This window comes from Adiantum capillus-veneris, chromosome 3, assembly GCF_014529385.1.
Source record: "Adiantum capillus-veneris isolate H3 chromosome 3, ASM1452938v2, whole genome shotgun sequence".
NCBI lineage: Eukaryota > Viridiplantae > Streptophyta > Polypodiopsida > Polypodiales > Pteridaceae > Adiantum > Adiantum capillus-veneris.
Genome location: NC_140933.1, coordinates 103,086,861 through 103,112,010, shown reverse-complemented (window position 1 = coordinate 103,112,010; position 25,150 = coordinate 103,086,861). Strand labels below are relative to the sequence as shown.

General features: G+C 44.1%; 1 protein-coding gene across 1 annotated transcript; it reads left to right on the top strand.

The window, feature by feature from the left end:
- Positions 1–21,159: 21,159 nt before the first annotated feature.
- Positions 21,160–23,727, top strand: LOC147461415 (uncharacterized). Its single transcript, XM_086505526.1, has 3 exons — positions 21,160–21,966; positions 22,459–22,703; positions 22,752–23,727. The coding sequence occupies exons 1-3, from the start codon at positions 21,160–21,162 to the stop codon at positions 23,725–23,727; spliced, it is 2,028 nt and encodes a 675-aa protein (XP_086361652.1).
- Positions 23,728–25,150: the final 1,423 nt, after the last annotated feature.

The following is a 25,150-nucleotide window of genomic DNA, read 5'->3' as shown; positions in this document are numbered from 1 at the left end:
TGGGCAACCCTGCTCTGCAAAACAAATAGGGTAAAGGAGCCAACTTCTCAACTTTGTACAAAATTAACAAAACCTCAAAATTTCATTTCTATTTATATGAAATAAACTTAAAGATTTGGAGGGGAAACGGAACACTTTAGTGTCTTTGAACACTTGAATGTCCAATTACAAGACCGATGTTAAATTAAAGTGTGTCAGTATGTTGCTACGATCTTGGAAGCAGGTCAAATTTTGGCGTATCTTGGAAGATGCTCTCAATCTTTTGAGGGCAAAAGGGATTGACATGGTACGTGTTAGAGAGAAGGAGAGAGAGAGAGAGATAATTTTATGAAGGCAAAAGGCCAGGGGATGGCGCGTGGAACATTGACGAGACAGTGCGTCTCTCTCTCTCTCTCTCTCTCTCTCTCTCTCTCTCTCTCTCTCAGTCAATTCGCAACCGCGGACGCGCAGCAGCGAGTTTGAAGGAGTGCAGAGAGCCGAGAGTTGGGCTATGTAGGAAGAGCCGGGCCGTTTCAATTTCGTGGATCGCAGGCAGGGGGAAAAGGGGGAAAGGGCGGAGGTGTGGTCGACTGGGTGTTGCGAGGGGATGCTGCTGGGAGGTAGAGCGCATCTCAGAGCTGAGAGCCGTTTCAATTTGGTGGATCGCAGGCAGGGGGAAAAGGGGGAAAGGCCGGAGGTGTGGTCGACTGGGTGTTGCGAGGGGATGGTGGTGGGCGGATGCAAGGCAAAAAGGGGGGGAGGGCCGAGGTGGGAACAACGGTGAGGGGGCACTTTCCATTTGACTTTGGGAGGAGGGAGGGAATCTTTACCTTTAATTATTTAATGAGAGGTAGTCTAGACCCAGTGTGTCAGAATATATATTGGGTCTACATTGCCCCCATTAATTAATTAGGTGCAAAGATTCCCTGTGCCACTTTCATCAAAGCAGATTACCTGCCTTTGCTTGCGTTCCCGCATGCACAAACACCCTATCTTGCCCCCCACCTGCGATGCCCCTCCCTCCTTTCCCTTGGCGACTGCTTTGCTGCCCTGTTGTGGGTGAGCCCATGCAGAGAACGTGCATGTTCTCTTGTGCTTGCTCCCCCTTTTGTGGCCCCCTCCCTCTCTTCCACTCTCTGTGCACCTTATGTGCCCCCAAAATCCTCCTCTCATTGCCTTATGCTTCGACGTGCAAACAAAAGAAGAGACATAGGCCAGAAATATACCATCACCTCCACTAAACAACACCCATGTTTTCGTCCCTCTTCTCCATCTGGCACCCTAGCCATTGGCCGAGCTCGTCCTCCTCCCACCTGCGCCACCCATGCGTCCTTGGCTCATGCCTTGGAATATTATGCCACCCCTCACATGACAGCTCTGTCTCTCTCTCCCCTCTCTCTCTCTCTCTCTCTCTCTCTCTCTCTCTCTCTCTCTCTTACACGTGCTCTAAACCTCCGGGCCATGCATAGGTGTGGGCATTCCCAGCCACATAGCCACATTCATCCTCCCATCGTAGCAGGTCTGCCTTTTGTTGCATTGTCTTTGCTCTGTCTGCGACACAGAGAAGACATTGCAGGCATTGTCTTAGTCTTCGCAAATGCTTGTCCTGTAGGATCGAGCTAAATCACCCAAAAAGGATTCATAAGCATACTCTGTTTGTCCCAATTGGCCGGATCAAGGCTCTGTTCCAGCTGTCCGGATCACAGCTGTGCGAAAGCCCTGGCCATCGCTGCTGCATGTGCAAGTCGGCTCCGCTATGTTGCTTGCTGAGTGGACACACTCACCACCACTCTCTGCCCTGCACCCAACCTATCTCTTCTCTGCTCACTTGGACCTAGAAGGAGAAGCACTATGAGAAGTTGATCTTGGCGAGGGCAAGCAGGGGCAAGCCTACGTTGCCTTCGATCAACGATAGCAGGCACACAGAGAGAGAGAGAGAGAGAGAGAGAGAGAGAGAGAGAGAGAGAGAGAGAGAGAGAGAGAGAGAGAGAGAGAGAGAGAGAGAGAGAGAGAGAGAGAGAGAGAGAGAACATTTGTCCTACCACTGTAGCAGGTCCATGTCCTTTTCTCTTTCTCTCTCACTCTCACTCTAATTGCCTACCAGGTGTCGATCCCATGCCTTTTTTCTTTCGTTTCCCACAGGGTATCTCAAAAGATACCCTCTAGTTCGACTTACTTGGAAAATTAGCACGACCTACTGCTGGAATAACCCTTCACTGTGTCTTGTTTTAGAATGTTAACGCGACTTTTCACATTGTTGATAAAACCATCACACTAATACAAGCCACAAAGGTTGATAATTGTCCTTCTTATACAATTAATGCTTCTCTATTATAAGTACATTTAAAAGGTTGTTAATAATGATCATCAAAAGATAAAATATACATGAAAAGTTGACGTTTATCAAAATTTCAAGAACGCTAGACCTTTTAGGCATGTGTCACAGTGGGGCGGGCAAAAGCGTCCCATGTTGAGATGGCATCCGCATATTGGTTGGGACAACATGATCGCGATACCCTATCAGAGGGACGGCCTTGCATGTTCGCCCAAGTTTTTGAAGGTGCGGTCATCTGACAAAAGGCGATGCGCAAAAGCCTGCGACACGATGTGAACTCTGCACATTAGCATGAGAGCCGGTGGCTCTACCATGTGGCCAAAGCTTGTTTGTTGAAACTTACGGACACTTTGTTAACTAAACCCAAGTGTGACATGAAAGGGACGACCATGCTTGTGAAACAAAGTGAGACGCCTGCCCCAATGTGACAAGGTCCTTAGTAGTGTCACCCACCCACAACCAAACAAGGCCTCTTTTTGTTTTTTATAAGTCTCTCTCTCTCTCTCTCACCCCACAAAAACACTTCGAAAGGGGCCCAAGATGTATATGGACATACTCAAAAACTTGATGGGTGATTGTAACTCTTTCAGAGATGGCTCGCTTGTTTTCTCTCTCTCTCTCTCTCTCTCACACACACACACACACACACAAGGGTTTCTTTTTGAAGGGTTTCTTTTTGCTATTTATCACAACCACTTTCGATCAAAGGAAAGGGGAAAAGTTTGCATGGGCTAACGATGCGAAGTCTCAAAAAGTTGATGTGCAACCTTGAGCGACAAATAACAGTAAGAGCCAAATAGAGAAAATTTGAAAAGTCTCAAAAAGTTGATGTGCAACCTTGAGCGACAAATAACAGTAAGAGCCAAATAGAGAAAATTTGAAATGAAATGACTGAATCTCTCACTACAACTAATGAATCTCTCACTACAATTAATGATTTTGAAAGGAAATGGCATCAAAAGAAAGCTCGTGTCAAGGTCTGGTCACAACAAAGGCTATCCCCTTCATGAATCCCTCAAATTTGCATCACAAATTACATCCACTTAATGTTGGCCTTGTTTTGGAGCCCATACCATTATTTTTTTTTTTGGTGCATGGGTTTAGACTACCTCTCATTAAATAATTAACGGTAAAGATTCCCTCCCTCCTCCCAAAGTCAAATGGAAAGTGTCCCCTCACCGCTGTTCCCACCTCAGTCCTTCCCCCCTTTTCACCTTGCATCCGCACACCACCATCCCCTCGCAGCACCCAGTCGACCACACCTCCGCCCTTTCCCCCTTGCCTGCGATCCACCAAATTGAAACGGCTCTTAGCTCTGAGATGCGCTCTACCTTCCAGCAACATCCCCTCACAGCACCGAGTCGACCACACCTCCATCCTTTCCCCCTTTTCCCCCTGCCTACGATCCACGAAATTGAAACAGCCCCACTCTTCCTGCATGGCCTAACTCTCGACTCTCTGCACTCCATCAAACTCACTCCTACGTGTCCGCGGTTGCGAATTGACTGAGAGAGAGAGAGAGACGCACTGCCCCTTCAATGTTCCACGCGCCATCCCCTGGACTTTTGCCTTCATAAAATTATCTCTCTCTCTCTCTCTCTCTCTCTCTCTCACATGTACCATGTCAATCCCTTTTGCCCTCAAAAGATTGAGAGCATCTTCCAAGATACGCCAAAATTTGATCATCTTCCACGATCGTAGCAACATGGTGGCTACTTTACCATAAACGTCTCCATTTCTTTGAATCCCATTTTTTAAGCAATGAAACATCAAAGGGCTAAGGTTATAGTGATCTACACTATTTTTTCTAACTAAAATTAGGAACATCTATACTACTTTATTATTGAGCTTAAAAAAGCTCACAAGCTGAGCGCTGCCACGCGTCGACAGCCTGTTGTCCTACGTTTTCGCTACCTTCGTAATCTCACGCGCGTGCAACCGCGACTCAAGCAGCTCTACGCGCAGCCTGTGTGTGTGTGTGTGTGTGTGTGTGTGAGAGAGAGAGAGAGAGAGAGAGAGAGAGAGAGAGAGAGAGAGAGAGAGAGAGAGAGAGCTATCTTGCGCTGGTTTGATCTGTGCGACTGTGTGAGAGAGAGAGAGCGAGAGACCCTGCGGCTCTTTCCTGCGACACAGGTTTCCTGCGACACGGGTAAGTCACCCGGCTCTTGCACTCCGCTGTTGTACTATGGTTGTGTGTGTGTGTGTGTGTGTGTGTGAGAGAGAGAGAGAGAGAGAGAGAGAGAGAGAGAGAGAGAGCTATCTTGCGCTGGTTTGATCTGTGCGACTGTGAGAGAGAGAGAGCGAGAGACCCTACGGCTCTTTCCTGGGACACAGGTTTCCTGCGACACGGGTAAGTCACCCGGCTCTTGCACTCCGCTGTTGTACTATGGTTGTGTGTGTGTGTGTGTGTGTGTGTGTGTGTGTGTGTGTGTGTGTGTGTGAGGAGAGAGAGAGAGAGAGAGAGAGAGAGAGAGAGAGAGAGAGAGAGAGAGAGAGAGAGAGCGGCCATGGTGCTGCATGTGCTTGTGTGAGGCTGGGTTGCGTGAGAGTGTAGGAGCTCTTGAGGTGCCATACCTGCTGCAAGGTGGAAGAGGGTTCTTTGAGGCCCATGAGAGAGAGAGAGAGAGAGAGAGAGAGAGAGAGAGAGAGAGAGAGAGAGAATGTTGCTAACGTCTGCGCATGAGAAAGACAGAGAGAGACTCAACTGCTTGCCTGCGAGTGTGTGTGTGTGTGTGTGTGTGTGTGTGTGAGAGAGAGAGAGAGAGAGAGAGAGAGAGAGAGAGAGAGAGAGAGAGAGAGAGAGAGAGAGAGAGAGAGAGAGAGAGAGAGAGAGATAGATAGATAGTTCTATTATCGTTCTGGGAGGTCAAATATGACCTATGGGACCAAATGAACATGTCACGTGGTTGATCATGGCTGAATATATGGGGAAAAGAGGACCTAATGTGGTCAAAAGCTGAGCACTCAAGTAGTGTGTGGTACTCACTCTCTCGCACTTGACGAGGGCATAAGGTGCAAAGTCGATGACACTCCTCGCCAGTGCCCCAACGTCCTGTCTCGCAGCGTAGAGAATGGGAGCTAAGACGAATGGAGGCAATGGGTGCGGATCGCACTCAACGGGATGGGCTCAAGGATGTAGGAATGGGTAGGATGAGAGAGAGAGAGAGAGAGAGAGAGAGAGAGAGAGAGAGAGAGAGAGAGAGAGAGAGAGAGAGAGAGACAACTGCTTGCCTCCGAGTGTGTGTGTGTGTGTGTGTGTGTGTGTGAGAGAGAGAGAGAGAGAGAGAGAGAGAGAGAGAGAGAGAGAGAGAGAGAGAGAATCAACCCAACTGTTTTTCCTGCGAGAGAGCTTGAGAGATTAAGAGAGAGAAAAAGATGAAATGAAATGTTATATTAAAAGTCTTAAAAGCCAAAATGACATGTAGAGTCCCAGGCACCAGACGGGGTAGAGAGAGAGAGAGAGAGAGAGAGAGAGAGAGAGAGAGAGAGAGAGAGAGAGAGAGAGAGAGAGAGAGAGAGAGAGAGAGAGAGATGAGATGAGATGAAATGAAATGTTATATTAAACGTCTTTAAAAGGCTAAAATGACCTATGGGGCTCCATGCACCAGACAGGCAGAGAGAGAGAGAGAGAGAGAGAGAGAGAGAGAGAGAGAGAGAGAGAGAGAGAGAGAGAGAGAGAGAGAGAGAGAGGAGAGAGAGATAGATTTTATTATCGTCTCGGAGGTCAAATATGACCTATGGGACCAAAGTTACATGTGATGTAGTATGTGTATGGCTGATGAGTGACTCTCGATGCTCCAAAATTGTAGTGATGAGAGTCGCAATGGAGAGCCCACACTTTGGCTGGGAGAGGAAAGTGTGTAGTTCTAAGTTATGGCTGAAAATGTGAGAGAAGCAAGTTCGGATGCGATCAAAAGCTGAGCACTCTAATAGTGTGTGGTACTCAGACTCTCGAACTTGCAGTGAACATAATGTACACAATCGATTTGACTCTTCTCCATTGCCCCAACGCCCTATCTCGCATCGAAGGAAATGGGAGCTAAGCCGAATTGCTGCGATAGTGCGTATCGCGGACAAGGGAATAGGCTCAAGCATGTAAGTGTGAGTACGGTTTCCTCTCTCAGCGAAGAACATGGTTTTGTAGTTGGGGGCAATATAGGTGGTGTAATGTATGAAGCGTGACCCACCGGATTTCTCCCAAGCCGTAATACATTGGCATTGTAGAAAAGCTTCATTCACTTGAGAGTCAATTGAAGCATCATGTAGCAAGTGTAATGCATCCCATCTCCCAAACACTTCTTTATGTCTTGCATCCATCCCGTGCTCAAGATCTTGCTTTTATGCGTTTTTGAACTTTTTTGCTTGCTTCCCATGCAATTGTAGGAAGTCGATGTGAGGGGTTTTGACGCATCTTTATCATGTACTCCACAACCCTTTCCATGCCCATAACCTCAATTGGAAGAGATCCCGACTCAAGAAGTAGGAGCATATATGGTGTTTGTGTCTTAACTTGGAGAAAGTTTGTAAGAAAACGCTTTTGGACATTCTCAAACTCTTTCCAAGTAGACTTTGAGATGCTCCCGCCCCACACTTCAACTCCATAAAGAAGAACCGGTGTCACCATGCATCAAAAAGATACTTCTTGAGAACCCAACACTTGATGTTTCCCGCATTACACATGTTCTCAAATGCATAATATGCTCTCTTTCCCGCTTCCAAACGACGCATAGCACATTCATGCCACTTGTGATTGGATGGAACCTCAAGGCCAAGGTACTTAAAGCTCTCAACAACTTCAAGTGTCTCGTTGTTGTACACAATGCATGGCTTCTCTTATGGTTGGTTTTCACAAGCATAACCTTTGTTTTGGATTCATTTACAATCAGCCCACTATGCAAGCAAAAGTTCTCAAGGACAACCATAAGCTTTTGTGCATCTTCTAAAGTGTGTGCTAGAAGCACTACATCATCCGCATACAACAAAAGCATGATTACCGCATTGCAAATAGTGACCTCTTCAATGCCTTCTTCTTGCATGAATTCAAGTACCATTTGTTCCAATTGATCGATGCAAGACCAAAGAGAGTTGGTGACAATGACATCCTTGTTTAACCCCAATAGTGCTAACAAAAAATTCTGAAATTTCTCATTCCATGAGCAATTGACAAATCACCTTCTCATAGATTCGAGAAACGCAAGCATAAACTCACTTGGCACTTGGAGTTCTTCCATCCTTCTCCACAAATTGTTACGTGGATCATATCAAAGGCTTTCTTACAGTCCACAAAACAACAATACAATCGCTTGCCTTTCAACGATTTTCCTCCATGAGAACACGAAGAGTGACAAGATGATCAATGGTGCTATGGCATGGACGAAAACCCGCTTGTCCCTTTGCCGCTTGTCATTCTCTTCAGCCCAATCATTCAATTTCATCTCATTATGCACCCAAACAACTTTGCCATAAGAGACCAATCATTATAGTCCGGTAGTTGCTTACATCCTTTACATCCCCTCCTTTATGCAAAGGCTTAACCAATTAGTACTCAATCATAAGGCATACCATGTTGAAGTGCAAGGTTGAACATATCACACATCCACTCATGGGTAAAATCTCCCGTCCATTTGATCATTCCGGCTTGATACCTTGAAGATCTCCAGCTTTGCGAGTGGCCAACTTTTCAAGCCCACCGCATACATCTCAATAGTAAGAAAAGACGGCATACATGGGAGTGAACCATAAAATGGCATTTTTTCAGTATTTCTTGCTCATATAATTGCCTACAATGTGTGTACATACCACTAGACTCAAGTTACCAAAATTCTCAACCGCTTGCCTCTCAAGTTTCTCCAAAATCTTCACATGCATGTGCCTTTTCTTGGACTTGAAATTCTTGTTGCTTTACTTCCCATCTTCTCCTCTTCTTTTAAATCAATGCCTTGCATGTATGCAAATGACTTTGATAGTTGTCTTTGTCCATAGTTGCATCAAGCTTTATCAAGGACTTTTGAGCATCTTGACATTCTTTATCAAACACCTTTTGCGTGATCTATCTGTTGATACCATGGAGATGCTTTATGGCAAAGCATTCTTCCGCACAAGAACAAATAGCTTCTTGAAAGCTTCCCATTTAGTTTCCAATGGTGCATCACATTGAAGCTTTGTCATCCATAATTTTTGCTCAACCATTTCAATGTACATTGGTGCCCGTTTGAAATCCATACATAGTGATAACTTCTCTTCCTTTGGCTGAGATTATCATACTTAGTTGCTTCTCCACATAAAAGGTCAATACATAAGGTGTGATGGTCGGATTCGGGGTCCATTGACCAAACATAAAACTCTTTATGCGATACATGATGGCTTCGAAGAGTAGCATATAGTCAATCACACTATCCCCATTATGTCTCCTACATGTAAATCCATTGGTTCCACTCCACAAAGATACACCATTGGCATGAGCATACCCGTGCTATTACACATGTGTAAAAGTATTTCCATAGTGATCCGGCTCTTTCTCATCCATTGAAGTACGATCATACAAGTGAACTTCCTCCAACTCCCTTGAAATGTATGCATATCAAATTGTTGAGTATCATGTTGCAATGTTTTTGTGCGAGCATTCATATCCCCAAATACAATAACATCACCTTCACTTTGAAATAAGCAATGTCCTCTTCCAAATATGAAATGGTTGATCTCTATCAATGTAAGCTAAAAGGAGAATCATGATGAGGAATGTAGCAACGGCTACAAAAATGGGTGCTCTTTTTGGTGTCATAATTTCAGCCATACATAACGTTTGTACTTGTCATCTTTCACAATTGATACAAAATCTTCCAATCCTTTCTTAACCATACATGCTAACCTCGTCCTCTTCGTTGCTTGAGATTCTTTGACTACATCAATGAATGTACATTGTAATCCTCAAGCCGTTAATCCTTTGTGTATCATGCTCCCAAGTTCAACAAGAAGTACAACATCGGCTTTGCTTGTTAGTTCATCAATGCGAACCCCCGCATTCCATGGGTATCCATTACAATTCCAAAGCATATTTTCAATTGTAACTCGGTCTCATAGGTGACACTCCCTATTTGCTTGAGAGACTTGCCTCCTCCTTGGGCACATTTTCTTCATGAGAGATCTCCTTGTTTTTATTATTCTTTTCTCATATGCCTTGCGAGGCATATTTTGTTGCTTAATAGTGCGATCTTCACATACAAAACATTTTGTATCCTCAAATAGATCCAACTTTATCAGGATAATCTTTCGCTTGGTCTCATCGGCATGGTGCATACAATTGGCCGTTCTCCGAGCGAGGAGCTCCTTGCTTCCCCACGCTATGTGCTCCATAGACCATAACTCCGGACATGCCAAAGTGGGTTTTGAAGAAATCTTCAATAACAATGGCAAGAGAAGGAGGTGTCTCTAACTTCTCTTCGGGAATTCCACGAATAACAATGTTCTTGGAACGTCGCTCCCGTTCCTTCAACTCCTCCACATCCACATTCTCAACATTCTTTGTTTGAACCATAGCTCGCATGAGTGAGGAATTAGAAACCACATTGCTACCACATACATCAGCCCAAGACTTGTTTGTGCATACATTTTTCATGTCGCATACATCCCGGCTCATAGTGTCAAATTTCTCCTCTTTCAATACATGGTCATGCTCTACTTTGCTCATCTGCTCCTTTAAAGCATTCAAGTCCACAAGAGAGCGTTTACATTCCTTGACTTCCTCTTCAAGTTGCATCAAACGTGTTGTTTGCATCTCAAGTGTCCTCTTGAGATTCTCATTCTCAACCACAAGTACCCTTAGTGTGCCATTCTTCATTGCAAGTGCTCGTAAGTCTTCGCCTTGTTTGTTTACGGTCTCTTGCAATGATACCAAGTACGCCATGATCATGGTTTCCGATGTCGTTGGTTGGGCGGTTGTGTTGCTATCTCCACACTTAGGAGATTTTGGATCATTTTCCACAATGGTTGTGGACCTTGTTGAAGAAGAAGAAGCCTTGTGAGTGCCGGAAGACATTGTATGTAAAATAGGAGATGAGAATCAATTTTGTTGAACCTGTTCACTTCGGAAATGCTGCTACAGAAATGCCTTCCATAACTCTGAAAATTTCTAACTTTACATCAATGCGTAGAGGACTTCGTGCTCTTCGATTGAGGCTATAGATCACCCAAATCGGAGTTCGGATGAAGAAGTTATGATCAAAAGAGTGGACTGTTGTCTACTAGGTCAAAAAACGACTGCGTTTTTTGAGAGAGAGAGAGAGAGAGAGAGAGAGAGAGAGAGAGAGAGAGAGAGAGAGAGAGAGAGAGAGAGAGAGAGAGAGAGAGAGAGAGAGAGAGAGAGAGAGAGAGAGAGAGAGAGAAAGGGAGAGAGAGAGATATAAGCGCAGAACGCTTCAATTTCATACTTATTGCAAATACAAAAATATTGCTTGGCATTTCTACGTTTTAAATCCGTATTTATTGCTTAAAAAAAGAAGGCGAGGGGCACTAAAATCAGTGTCGCGGGCAAGCCGAGGAAGCCTAAAACATTCCATTTGGGGGTGCACTTTGCAAACGGGAGTCACTGTTGAGGCACAAGGTAAGTGCCGAACTCTTCAATTTCACATTTGATGCAAAAAAGAAATGGTGCTTGCCAATTTTAAGCTTTGATTTCGTATTTATTACCAAAAAAAGAATGTTGCTTGCCAATATTTAGTCCATGCGCATTGTTTACCATTACAAAGAAAACCTTGAACACAATTTTCAATGCATGTTTGATCAATGAAAGTGTTACATAGCCCGCTTTGTGCAGATAAAAAAACTATTTTTTCGAATTACATATTTGGTATCGTTCCTACCCTATCATCTCTCTCTCTCTCTCTACATTTTTACATCTTGAGTTTTAAGACTCTCTCCCCATCTTTTTTTGTTATTAGTACGTCAGTGAAATCTCTCTCTCTCTCTCTCTCTCTCTCTCTCTCTCTAGGAGCCCTCTTCGATAAGAAGTAATTTTTTCAAGTAGTTCGTGGTTCTTCCTCGGTATTTATATATCTATCTCTCTGTCATTGGGGTTTCAATTGAAACGCATTGAAAATTAATCACATCTCTCACTCTCTCTCTCTCTCTCTCTCTCTCTCTCTCTCCCTCACACACACACACACACACACACACACACACACACACACACACACACACACACACACACACACACACACACACACACACACACACAAGTGAGAGCCAAACAAAATCCTAGGTTTAGTGCAATCCCGCCCACAAAATCTAAGATCTATCTCTCTATCATTAGGGTTTTAGTTGAGACACCTTGAGAATTAATCACCTCTCTCTCTCTCTCTCTCTCTCTCTCTCTCTCTCTCTCTCTCTCTCACACACACACACACACACACACACACACACACACACACAAGAACAAACACAAAACACACACAGCTCGACAAAACCCTAGGTTTAGCTTAAAACAACTTGGAAGCTGAGCGCTGCCACGTGTCGACAGCCTATTGTCCTACGTGTGCAATAGTCCAACAATATTGTAATGTGGTGATAATATTTTGAGGTTACTTTTGGAGTTTAAAAAATATTAATAATGTACTTATTGTATAATTGGTGTTTTTTTCTCAACAGAAGCATCAATGAGGATAGGGGATACATGCCTTTGTCTTCCTAACTCCTCGAGTGAACACTCACATACACGTGCACGTCGACAAGTTGCACGACATTATCATCGGCAAGGTGTTGTACAACGCATTGCATACGTGCCATTCCCCACAAATGGCCATGGTCATGATAGGGGGGACTCTCCACTTATCGAGGGTCGTTTTCATGGTGATGTTACCATTCCACAAGACTTGCCAACTGTCTTCCAAGGTCATCGACGAAGACAACACACTCTCTCACGTTTAGATGCAACGAGAAGATATCGTCGACAACGGGCAAGGCAATGAACCTCCAGTATACGAGAGCAACGCCATCGACATGATGGACACTTCTGTCCTCTCATAGATGATCAAACTGAGGAGCGCACCCCGTATGTTCATGATAGCTCACCTGGATGCATCGCTTGCATTCTACATACCTACGCGTGTATAGCAGGAGTTCATTCTTCCATGCTGCCATTGACACATGTGTCTTTACGTACAGAACGTATGGGGACTATGTCATCATGTTGTGAGTTTTGTGGTGCACGCCTGTGGCAGTGTGAGATGAAGGAAGCTGTGACACCATCCACTGGAAAATATTGTTGCAGGGGAGGGAAAGTTTCTCTCTTTCCTCTTGCAAGACCACCGGATATATTGGAGAGACTACTCAATAACAATGATGCTTCAAGTAGATCTTTCAAAAGGAACATCAGGAGTTACAATAGTGTGATGGCATTTGCATCTCTTGGGGCTAGCATTGATGAGACATTGGTGGGTAGATCTGGTGCATATTGTTTTCGTATTCATGGTGGCATGTACCATCGAATTGGTTCTTTGATGCCGCATGGAGAAGGTGCTCCAAAATTTTCACAGATGTATGTGTACGATACCGAGCATGAGCTTCAAAATCGTATGACACTACAAGAGGTTATGTGCTCTTGTGACGCTCTTAGCGACGGAAATACACTGGGTTTTTATAACCCCCGGCGTCGCTATAAGCGTCGCTACGAGAGCGTCGCTATATGCGTCGCTATAGGCGTCGCTATAGACGTCGCTATATAGCGACGCTCATAGCGACGCCTATAGCGACGCTTATAGCGACGCTCTCACAGAAGAGTATAGCGACGCATATAGCGACGCTACAGAGCCATAAATAGCGACGCATATAGCGACGCCTGAGAGAATATTTTTTTGGTGGCAGGACATTGAATGCCTGCCACCCATCAACCATATTGTACTTGATTCACTTTTTAAAAAAAATGCAAAGGTAAATAATAGACCCAAAATAGTCACCCACAAGACGCATTGTTTGCAAAATTGACAATTGTACACATCATAGACAAACTGAATTGATTGGCAAATGTAATAATGACAATTGTACAACATCATAGGCATAAAGAATTGATTGGCAAAAGGAATTGCGGTGACAAATGTAATAATATACATGGTTCAAAAAGACGTATAAAATCCGTCTCATGATACATAAGCTATGAGAAACCCTAAACTAATGCTATCTAGCTACGGCTAAACTGACGTCGTCTAATCAGACGTCTCATCGCGTCCAAGCGGCGTATCTGTCGGATTCTGCAAAAAAAGACAATAAACAGTTTTCAGTAAGTATAAACATATAACGACATTTATAAAACAATACAAAAAATAAAAAAGAGTAAACCCTAATACTAACCATGCCGCTGCGAGAACTGAGAATGTCCATCAGGGCGTTTAAGCCCTTCCTGCCTGCGTACTCGCGCTCGTACGGTGTGGGATCACGTCCTGTCATCGACCACTGTCAAAACATACAAAGATTTCATTATGTTAGAACTAAAAAACTCATAAACCCTAAACTATCGAACATGCATAAAGAGCAATGTGAAAAGACTTACAAAATCGGCCTCAAATGATGCCCATCCACCGCTCCCCAAGTGGTGCGAGCTCCCTGCCTCTACTCGCGCTCTGGCTGCATCCTTTTGTTGCTTCCACTTGTCGGGATTCTCGCGCGCTGCTTTCTTCGCATTCTTCCAATCTTCTTTGGCCAGCCAATCTGGCCTATTCCACCCATTCTTGATTGCTTTTTGCACTTCGGAACGCTTGTGTTTGCAGTATTCGCGCATTCGAATCTTCATCAGGTCTTCATTGAAGCGCTGATCCCGTGTTGGAACGGGAAACTCATCATGAAGTATGCTGATGACTCTGTTTTTTAAATCACTTGGTACTTCACTCCATTTGTTTAGTATATAGTGTCTAAACAGCTGAGAGCAAAGACCACGCATGCGCGAGATCACCTTCTTGCCGTCATCATCCATGATGATGCCGCCGCTGATGTCGACGGAGTAAGGCAAGCCCTCTGGCCGGTGACGCGTGAACCTGGGTGTCCCGGCAGGGGTCTCTAGCGGCGTGTCGATGGGGGTACGGACGTCAGGTGTCTCCACCGGCGTCTGGGCCCCGAAGCGAGGAGTGTCGAGTGGGGTGGCTCCTGGCGGAGTAGGTAGAGGTGTGTAGCTTCTAGGAACAGTCAGCCGTGCAAAACCTGGCGTAGATGGCGATGCTGTGGCTGGTGTGGGGGCGGGCAAAGAAGGGGAGGGTAAAGAGCCTCGTCGAACACGAGGCGGTGTGGAGGCATCGGTGGCGGAATCCCCACAACAACCGCCACCGCCACCACTAGAGCGCCGGTGTCTAGACGAGTGTGACGCTCGTCTCGTCGACGCCGAAGCTTCGGAGCGCGCCGAATGCTCCGAAAGAGAGGGAGATGCGGATGGTGTAGGAACGCGCGATGATGCGCCAGAGCGATGACGCTCCACGTACCACTGTCTCTGCTGCGGTGACAAAGAAGAAAGAAACTCCTCATCATCCATACCTGCATTAAACACACGAATATTTAAACTTAATATTGAATGAATAGAGTAGACAATGACGCAAAGACCATTAAATACAATGACGTAATGACGCATATAAATACAATGACGCAATGAATCGAGTGATAGAAGAGGCAAGTCGAAAACTCAGAATTTTCAATCAAAAGATGTGAGCGCGAGTAGAAAAGAGCGTTATACACCATGGAAGCTACTTAGAGAGCTAGAGCTTTTACAGCACGGAGCAAAATTGTTCAAATACAATATTTGTGGCTTTAAGAGATCTCTCTCTCATCCTCGCATAACTCAGCATAACTTCCTATATCTATATAGAGCTCTCCGTTTAAACACATATCCTCTGTTTCATTTTGTAGCTCCTCTGCATGCACCCCATATAGAGTAGTAGCATCTTGATGCTCGTCTGGCACCACCGCAGCGGCTTCTGATTGAGCATCTTCTCTGATCTCCTCCATTGATGTCGTTGTGATTGGCACATGGTAGCCTTCATACGTCCTTGCACTACGAGGGGCTACCTCTATGACGTACCACCAGTTTGATGTAGACTTTGTAGGATGAAATACTACCTGCCAGAGCCACATAACTTACATGAGAGCTTTCAAGCACATAACTTGTAAAAGGGGGATGTTAACTATTTATATACTTACTTGTTCACAATGCTCGGGTAGTACGAAAGTGTCTCTTAGGTCAGTCCATTTCTTAGTAGAATCCACCTCAAGAAAACCAGACTCTCCTCTACGCACAGTAGCGTTTCGACCCTCCATGATTATCTTGAACCATTGCACGTCGAACAAGTCGACAAAAAATCCTCTGTAATCGATCCTCAAAATCTCTTGCAGCGTGCCGAAGTAAGTGAGTTCCGCCACCACGGATCTGCATCAGAGGAACGTCGTCGACTAGACTGTTCAAATTTTGCCATGATTCCACAATCTTGAGTAAAACGCTTTTTGTCGATTCGTTCCACCCTAAAATGTCGACCTTTACACCATGCTGCTGTGTATGACTTATACTACAACGAACAAAGATTATGAGTGGCCGTTCAAACGTTTATAAATAAAGTCACTTGCTAGTCGTACATTGCAAACTTACCTTGGTCGCGCAACCCCGAGAGTACTCCCACTCTTCTTCAGTCACTTCGTCACCGCATTGTTGTGCGCTTTTCAATTGGTTGTGCAACCATCTTAAGCTCATGAAGGTTGGTAGGCTCTCCAGAACCGCTGGATAGTGCATCGGTGGTCGTCTTCCCCGTCTCCACTCGATTCGTGCCCTTTGTCGCTCTTGCTTTGCATCCTCATATTGTGAAATCCACTTTTGCATCACTGGATTGTGAAGCATGCAAAATCGGTTGATTTTAGCCTCTAGATCTTCCGTCATCTTCTTCTCAACACCGAGATTGCACATGACAATCCCAGATATGCGCTCATCATCTATGGTTCGCCATAGCGTGTCCCGGGATTTATCAAATCCGTCTAGCCACTCTCCAATGTACACTAGGGACTCTGATACCAACCAACCTTCTGCCATGCTACCCTCCGGACGTGCCTTTTGACGCACATATCCCTTAAGCGTTTTCATGAAACGCTCTAAGAAGAACATCCATCTGGAATGAACTGTGCCAGCTATTTCCACCTCATCAACTATGTGAATAAGAAGATGCACCTGAATGGTTAGCATTGTAGTAGGAAAATGTTTCTCAAACATGCACACAAGCTCCGCAGCATTTAGTTTGGCGAATGGTATGGAGTCTACGTCGATCTCCTTTTGTGAGATCCATTGCACCAGCTTTGCAAGTTTGTAGATTGTGTTACGGATGTCGAGAGACAAACATCCCTCAATGGCAACCGGTAAAATAAACTGTAAAGTATGTGCAGCAATGATATTAAAGTCCACATTTTATGCAATGATATTAAAGTCCACTATGAACGTACCTGACACATTTTATGCCAATCGTGTGACTTCAAACCGGTAAGCTTTCCTTCTTTAGTAAAACACGTTCGGAGCGAGTGCATTACGCCAGTGGGGGTCCGCAAAGATCGAATGGCCTCTTTTACTTTGCGTTCTTGGGCTCCTGTGAAAATCCATGGTGCTTTAGGAAGTTTTATCGATCCATCAGACGCTGTTTGCGGCCAATATTGCTCCATACGATCCACATTTCTAAGGTCAACTCTGGCTCCCAAAGTATCTTTCTTGCCGGTCAAATGGTCCCATAGTAGATTACCCACATTCTTGAATATGTGCATTGGATCGAGCAAGTGATTGATCACGAGTCGGGGCCAGTATGGTAACTCGTACCATAGAGATAGTCTCTTCATCCCTGGAGGCAATCCGTCATCGCACATCTCCTTCTGCTCTAACCATGCTTGTGCAGACATCCTTGGTGGCTCTCTTCCCAAAAAGCCGTCGCGTAACACATGATTCTCGGAAGATACGCTTGATGACCTTCGTAGATTTGCTTCTTCAGTGAGGGTGCCCTACGTGCATTCAGTCTAGGTCCACATGTGACACATGCTCTGTATCCGCTTGTTTGAAGCCCTGCATGTATACACATGATAATAGATCAACTATGGGGAAAAAACAAGATTTACAGTGTCTGAGTGAGGAGTGTCAATAGATCACCTGAGCATTCTGTTAGCCCGGGATAGTCATGCATGGTCCACATTAGAATACCTCTGATCAAAGCATTCCGTCGTCCTGTGTGTCGGCTCATATCCACCACCTCTATGCCAATCCACAATTGTTGTAGCTCTTCCAATAGTGGACGAAGATACACATCCATATTCCCCACTTTATATCGCCCTGGCACAATCAAGCTTAGCCATAGGTGCCCCTTCTTCGTAGTCAACCACGGGGGAATGTTGTAGTTGACGATGACAACGGGCCATACACTGTAAGATGTTGATCTTTGACCAAATGGATTTACGCCATCCATAGCCAGGCCTAAGCGCAAATTTCGAGCTTCCCTGGCAAAATCCGACCATGTTCCATCTATATGTTTCCAGGCTGCGCAATCTGCAGGAATTCGTAGCACACCATCCGAAGATTTATTCTCCTCATGCCATGATGCTAGGGCGGCCATGGACTTACATTCGAAGAAATGCTTGATGCGAGGAAGCAAAGGAAAATGTCGCAAAACCTTTTGTGGAATTTTTGTCCCGTGGAGATCTACTCGATATCTTTCGGAATCACATTTCGGACACTTCTCCATGTCTGTGTATTCCCCTCTGAAAAGAATGCAGTCATTAGGACAAGCGTGGATAGAATTGTAATCCATCCCCAAGTTTCGCAAAATCTTTCTTGCTTCATCTCGGGAATCTGGCATCACATTGTCAGCTGGTAGAATGTGCTCTTTCAGCAATCTACACAACATAAAAATATGATACAGTCGTGTAAAAATCTATCAGATCATTATACATTTAGAGTTCTATTAAAGTAAACTAATTGTAATAGATCACCTGAAAAGCGCTGTGACGCTAGTGTCACTCCATCCAAACTTTGCCTGCATGTTGAGAAGAACCAGGAGTGCTTTCAATCTAGACATACGTGCTCCATTATACAATGATGTATCGGCTTCACTTTTCATATCATCATAGATAAGCCTTTCTGAATCCATGATCGTCTCGATCATTTCATCAATCTCGGGCTCAAACATTGCCTCGTTGGGAATGTGCTCTGCATGATCATCCCCCGAGCTGTCAGAGGCTACATCTTGTGGCCTCACATATGCTGCTTGACCAAAGCGCCTGCGAATACGTCTATTGGGTTGCAAGATTGCTGCTTGTTGGCCAGCGTCAGAGTCCGACGAGTTATAATTGGCAACAACTCGATCTATAATAGATGGATCGAACTCGCCAAATTCACGAACGTGCTGCAAAGAAACACGTCTTGTCCGTCGCACAGCATGCTTGCATTGATTACAAGGACATAAGACCCTCGTTGAGAGATAGGTGTTTCGGTTGGACGGTCCCACATCCTCGTCGCTACTCATAATGAGGATAAAAAACTTATAACCTAGACAACAAATTTAATATTCTATTGGCATTCTTCGTCTTATCTCTCTCTCTCTCTCTCTCTCTCTCTCTCTCTTTACCTCACATTCTCTAGTCATGTCCAATCCCCGCACACCTCGGTCTAGAGGTGCACGGAGATCAGAACCACCGGGTTATAATCTCGTCTTTATTGGTCAATACCTATATTTGTGGGTACAAGAAATCTAAACACCCACGTCTACATGATACTGCATGTAGTGGACAAAATCCCTTTGCCTCTTCTCTAGCTGTAGCACTTCACTTCATCTTAACATCTTTTCACAGTAGATCTTTTCACTGTTCGTCTAACTAAACCCTAAACCGTAAGTAATTCTTGCGTGGACTCGATCTAACGTAAATAAGCGTAAATCTAAATAAACGTAAATCTAACTAAAAATAAAGCTAAATCTAATTTAACGTAAGTCTAATGACTAGAGGTTGTCTAGATGGTCATTGTGTCGGGGATGTAGTGACTCTTGCCGCCCTGAAGATCCACCTTCTTCCCTATCTTCTGAAGACATTTCACCAGTACTTTTGGATCGACGGAGCCCACTATGAGTGAAGGCAGCAATACCCTATATTCCATTGAGGGCTTTCTTCACCCGCTTCATGCAGGCATCGCAGTCTATGGAGACCCGCATCTAATCTAATATAACATAAATCTAAATCTAGCTTAAATAAATGTAAATCTAGTTAAAAATAAACCTAAATCTAATTTAATGTAAGTCTACATATAACCTAATCTTTAACGTCTTTTAAAATAGTTTCCTACGACGTTATAACTCTCTTCTTCCTGTGTGTGTGCGCGTGTGTGGATGTGTGTGCCAATAAAAAGAGATAAATGGTATAACCTTTCTATCACCCATGCCAAGTATGATAGATTGATTATGCCATTTCTCTCTTGAATAATAGGTCTTCAGTTCAACTCCTCGTCGGCTAGATCTTTAGGTCTTTTAATTTTAATTAGTTTCCTACGACGCTCCCTTAGTTTCTCTTTCTTTCTCTCTCAATGTGTGTGCGTTTTTTTGGATCGTATGCATGTTTTCTTTCTCTTTTCCTCTCTCAATGTGTGCGTTTTTTGTTTATGCATGTTCTCTCTCTCTTTTCCTCTCTCAATGCGTGCGTTTTTTGTTTATGCATGCTCTCTCTCTCTTTTTCTCTCTCAATGTGTGTGTGCATTCTTTGTTTATGTATGTGTGTGCGTTTTTGCACTCTCTCTCTCTCTCTCTCTCTCTCTCTCTCAAAAACACTATATGTGTGTGTGTATGTGTGTGTGTGTGAGAGAGAGAGCGAGGGAGAGAGAAAGAAAGGAAGGGAACATGAGAATGAGGAGAGGGAAGGAGCATACCTGTCTCTCCTTCCTCTCCTCGTGCGTGTGTGTGTGTGTGTGTGTGTAAAAGAAAAAGAGAGAGAGAGAGAGAGAGAGAGAGAGAGAGAGAGTGAGGGAGAGCGTTACCTGCTCTTTGCTTGAGGGCGTCGAAAAACTCAGATCTGAGATCTGAGTTTTTGGGCGCGCTCGGTTATTTTTTTTACCCCAGCTGGCGTCGCTATGAGCGTCGCAAATTTACAAAGAAATTTGCGACGCTCATAGCGACGCTTATAGCGACGCTCATAGCGACGCCGGGAATTTTTTTTTGGAGCGTCGCTGTGTGAGCGTCGCTAATGTGAAGAGCCTCTTGTAGTGTGAATGCCTTGGATGGTTTGGATTTGTCTATTCTTAATGCATTGACGATAATGATGCGATCATGTAATCCATATGCGGATGCCTTCGACTATAATGTTGGCAGAATGTTACCTGATAGCCCTGGTATCGAGATCAAAATGACAATTTGTGAGAAAAGAAATACTTCTAGGTAGTATTTGATACCTGTTGGCAATGAGGTTGTTGGAATTATGCCAGGTCAAGGGGATCTACAAACAACTAGCCATCGAGACATTGTGATTCATTGTCGAGATGGAAGATTGCATACGATATCAAATCTACACAGATCGTACATGCCACTTTTGTATGTTCTTCTCTTTCCTCGGGGAGAAGATGGATGGCATATCAGGGTCCCTTATGCTGATGCGCATGCTTCTTTGGATGCATTGAGTAATCGAGAATGTGTCAGTCAAAGAGAGTACTATGCATATCGGCTACAAGTTCGTGCTGATATAGAACTATGCTTGCTTCATGGTGGTCGTTTACTTCAGCAGTTTATGGTTGATGCATATTGTGCCATTGAGGATTGTCGCCTTTCGTGGGTTCGTAACAATCAGCAACATTGAGGGCAGAGTTATATGCAGGATTAGTTGACATGGTGCATTCATCTGAGAATGATGTTCTCCTTGGTCGATATGTGGGTCGAAGAATTGTCTTGCCCTCATCTTTCACAGGTGGCCCTAGACACATGTACCAATTGTATCAAGATGTAATGGCAATTGTGCGTGCAAAGGGAAAGCCAGACCTGTTCATCACATTCACATGCAACCCTAATTGGCAAGAAATAAATGAGTCATTGCTGCCAGGACAGGCTTCCACTGATCGACCAGACATAACAACCAGGATTTTCTTTCAGAAACACTCCAATATGATGAAGCACATATTGAAAGAAGACATTTTTGGGAAAGTGGTGGCTTACATGTCTGTTGTGGAGTTCCAAAAGAGGGGCTTGCCACATTCTCACACCCTGCTAATTCTAGATCCTCGATGTAAGCCTCAATCAACATTTGACTATGATAAGTTGGTTTGTGCAGAGTTGCCCGATAAGAACCGATTTCTGTTGCTGCATGATATCATTGTCAACTGTAACATTCATGGTCCATGTGGTGAGTTCAACACTTCATCTCCTTGCATGGTTGATGGACAATGTATCAGAAGATATCCACGACCATTCTGTGAGCAAACAGTCGTGGATAACAATGGTTATCCCATTTATGTGCGACGTAACAATGGCTCCACTGCCAAGGTTAGGGGTTCCACTATTGATAATCGATGGGTGGTACCATATAATCCTATATTATCAACACTTTTTAATGCACATATAAATGTTGAGATATGCTCCACGATTTCAGCTGTAAAGTATGTCTACAAGTACATCTACAAGGGGCATGATAGGGCAACTGTAAGATTTCATACATCGATGCAAGGGAGAATGTTGATGAGATAGATATGTATATGGATGGCCGCTATGTATCTACATCTGAGGCTTGCTGGAGGATTTTTGATTTTCCTTTACATAGTGATGCACCAGTTGTACAAAGATTGAGCGTGCATGTTCCGGCTGGTCAAACTGTGACATTTCGAGATAATGACAACCTTAACGATGTCTTGCAAAGGGAGGGGAGAAGACCACCCTAACAGAGTGGTTCACCTGCAATGCGAATAATCTTGATGCGATACTTTGTACGTTGATTTTCCTCAGAAGTGGGTGTGGAATTCGAGGTCCAAAAAATGGACAAGGAGACACCGTGGAGACACCATTGGTCGAATGTATTTTGTACAGTCCTCTGCGGGCGAACGGTATTATGTTCGTCTGCTTCTGACTATTTGTAAAGGATGTAGATCATTTGAGGATTTGTGTTCTTTAAATGGTGTATTGTTCCCCACCTTCAAGGCAGCATGCATTGCAAGAGGTATCCTGGAGGATGATGGGGAATGGTTTGCTTGCATGGAGAAAGCTTGCAGTACACATACAGGCTTGCAATTGAGGCATTTGTTTGTGACAATCCTATTGTTTTGTGAGCCTTCCTCCCCTGATCACTTATGGGAGAGATTTCGTCAGTCTTTGTCTAATGACTATCGACACAGATTAGAGAGGAGATATGAGTCCTTGGATGAATGTGCACAGGTTGCAGAAGGGTATGCATTACGAGATTTGTAAAACATTCTCAGTACATTTGGACGAAGTTTATACGAATATCCTGGAATTCCAATGCCCGATGAGCGCTTCTTGCCGCCTCATGACAATACTTTTATTTTCCACGAGCAATGCTTTGATTCCATGAAAGAGCTTTCCACATCATGTGCGATGGAGCAGAGTTTGAATGAAGATCAAAGAATTGCTTTTGAGACAGTTCTGCATGCATTGACTGTTGATGGTGGAGCTATTTTCTTCCTAAATGGACCTACAGGGACTGGAAAAACATATTTGTATAATTGTTTGTTGTCACGATTGCGTGGACAAGGAGATGTTGCATTGGCCACTGCATCTTCAGGGATTGCAGCATTGCTATTACGAAATGGACGCACCGCTCACTCTAGATTCAAGATACCCTTGGAGTTAAACAATTGTAGTACATGCAATATCCCTACTCAAGGTCAGCTTGCTGAATTTCTTAGACTATGTAAGCTCATTGTGTGGGATGAGGCTCCCATGACGCATCGATATGCCTTTGAAGCTTTGGATAGGTCTTTGCAAGACATCATATGTTCAGAAAGGCCATTTGGTGGCAAGGTGATACTTCTTGGGGGAGATTTTAGACAAATCTTGCCAGTGGTGTTTAAGGGAACACGTGCTGACATTGTTGATGCTACACTCTGTCGATCACACTTATGGCCATATGTTAAGATTCTCAGATTGACATGTAACATGCGTGTGGGAGATGGTGATGTTGCAAATGCTGCCTACAGACAATGGCTTATAGATGTAGGAAATGGGACTTTGGTAAGCGATGGTGAAGATAGAATAGTGATCCCCCATCACATGGTGCTTTCTTCATCTTCAGTGGATGGATTAATAGGTTGCATCTATTCAGAAATGGATAGACATGTTGATCACGCTGAATACTTCAAAGAGCGCGCCATCCTTGCTCCAAAAAACTCTGAGGTTGATAGTCTCAATGCTAAGGCCCTGTACGCAATGAAAGGTAATGTTGTGACATAATTTAGCGCTGACTCTGTGATGGGAAACTCCACGCAACATGTGTCCTTATACTCCGTGGAGGTTTTGAATAGTCTCACCTTGGGTGGTGGACTCCCAACACATTGCTTGGAGTTAAAGATGAATGCACCCATAATTTTGCTACGAAATCTTGATCCAAGTCGGGGTCTATGCAATGGGACACGATTGGTGTGCAAGGGATTTCAAGGAAGGGTCTTAGAGGCAGAAGTTATCACAGGTACGCATGTTGGGACCAGAGTTTTTATCCCTCGAATATGTTTTGTGTACTCTGGTACAGATTTGCCATTTGTTCTTAGACGGAGACAGTTTCCAGGCAGATTGGCTTTTTGCATGACAATAAATAAGTCACAAGGCCGAAGCATTTCATTGGTGGGCCTTTACTTGGTGACTCGAGTTTTCACTCATGGACAATTATACGTTGCACTCTCACGTGCGCGTTTAGCTACCGGAGTGAAGATTCTCTTGGGGAACTTTGATTCAAATGGCAGAAATGCATTAACAACGAACATTGTATACAAAGAGATATTGAACAATGCCATGTGAAGGCTCCATTCCTTCTCCTCATTGCTGTCTATTTTGTGTTCCAATTTAAATATTGTGAATTACTTTATCTTTTCTCTCCATGGCATGTCATACTCTGTCATGTGAATGTTCCATCCCATCTTCTTATTGTCTTTTTTTTTGGGTTTCCACTTTTTTGTATAGGTCATGGATCAATACAAGTACATCTATGAGGTATCCTTCGATACAAACATAGAAAATGATACATATCCTGGTATGTTTTTGTTCATTAAGTCATTCTGTGATGTTTATTGTATTCATTTTTGAACCTTGAAGTCTTCTTTGTTCCTTTAGCAGAGCCACATTTTTGGTGTGCACCTTTGTCACACGCAAAAATTGTTAAGACCATTCGCAAACACTACAAGATGAGGTGTGTGCACATGAAAGTACGAATTGGCTAACCATAAAGTAATATGAATGGTTTTGATCCATTCTAATGTGTTGTGAATCGTAGGAAACTTCCATCGATCGATGCTTTCATGTTGCGTATTTTGGCATACTCATCCGACATTGAGTACGGTGTGTACTCAGTTAGGAAGGAGTGTGTCTCCTCCAAGGAGCGAGATGATGTTCAATGGTTTGCGACATACGAAGGATACTCCATTCCCAATGATTGGGAATACCTTCAAAGTTCCAGATTCTCTGAGCTCATCTACCAAATTTACTTGCCTAAACAACTTGCACACTTAGCATTGCCATACGTGGCTAGAATAACTGGTGTGTAGAAAGTGTTAGAGTTTGGTGCTTTGATTGCGTTGTGTGAAAGAAATCGTGCTTTTTTTACTACTTTCATTTGTTTTGTTCAGAAGATAATCAGCCTTGGGATGGTAAAACAGTCCTTAAT

Coding starts and splice junctions, on each gene's coding strand:
- LOC147461415 (XM_086505526.1), top strand. CDS start 21,160: ATGGTGCATTCATCTGAGAATGATGTTCTCCTTGGTCGATATGTGGGT. Junction 21,967..22,458: donor AGGGGCATGATAGGGCAACT/GTAAGATTTCAT, acceptor CCCACCTTCAAG/GCAGCATGCATTGCAAGAGG. Junction 22,704..22,751: donor TGTGCACAGGTTGCAGAAGG/GTATGCATTACG, acceptor ATTTGGACGAAG/TTTATACGAATATCCTGGAA.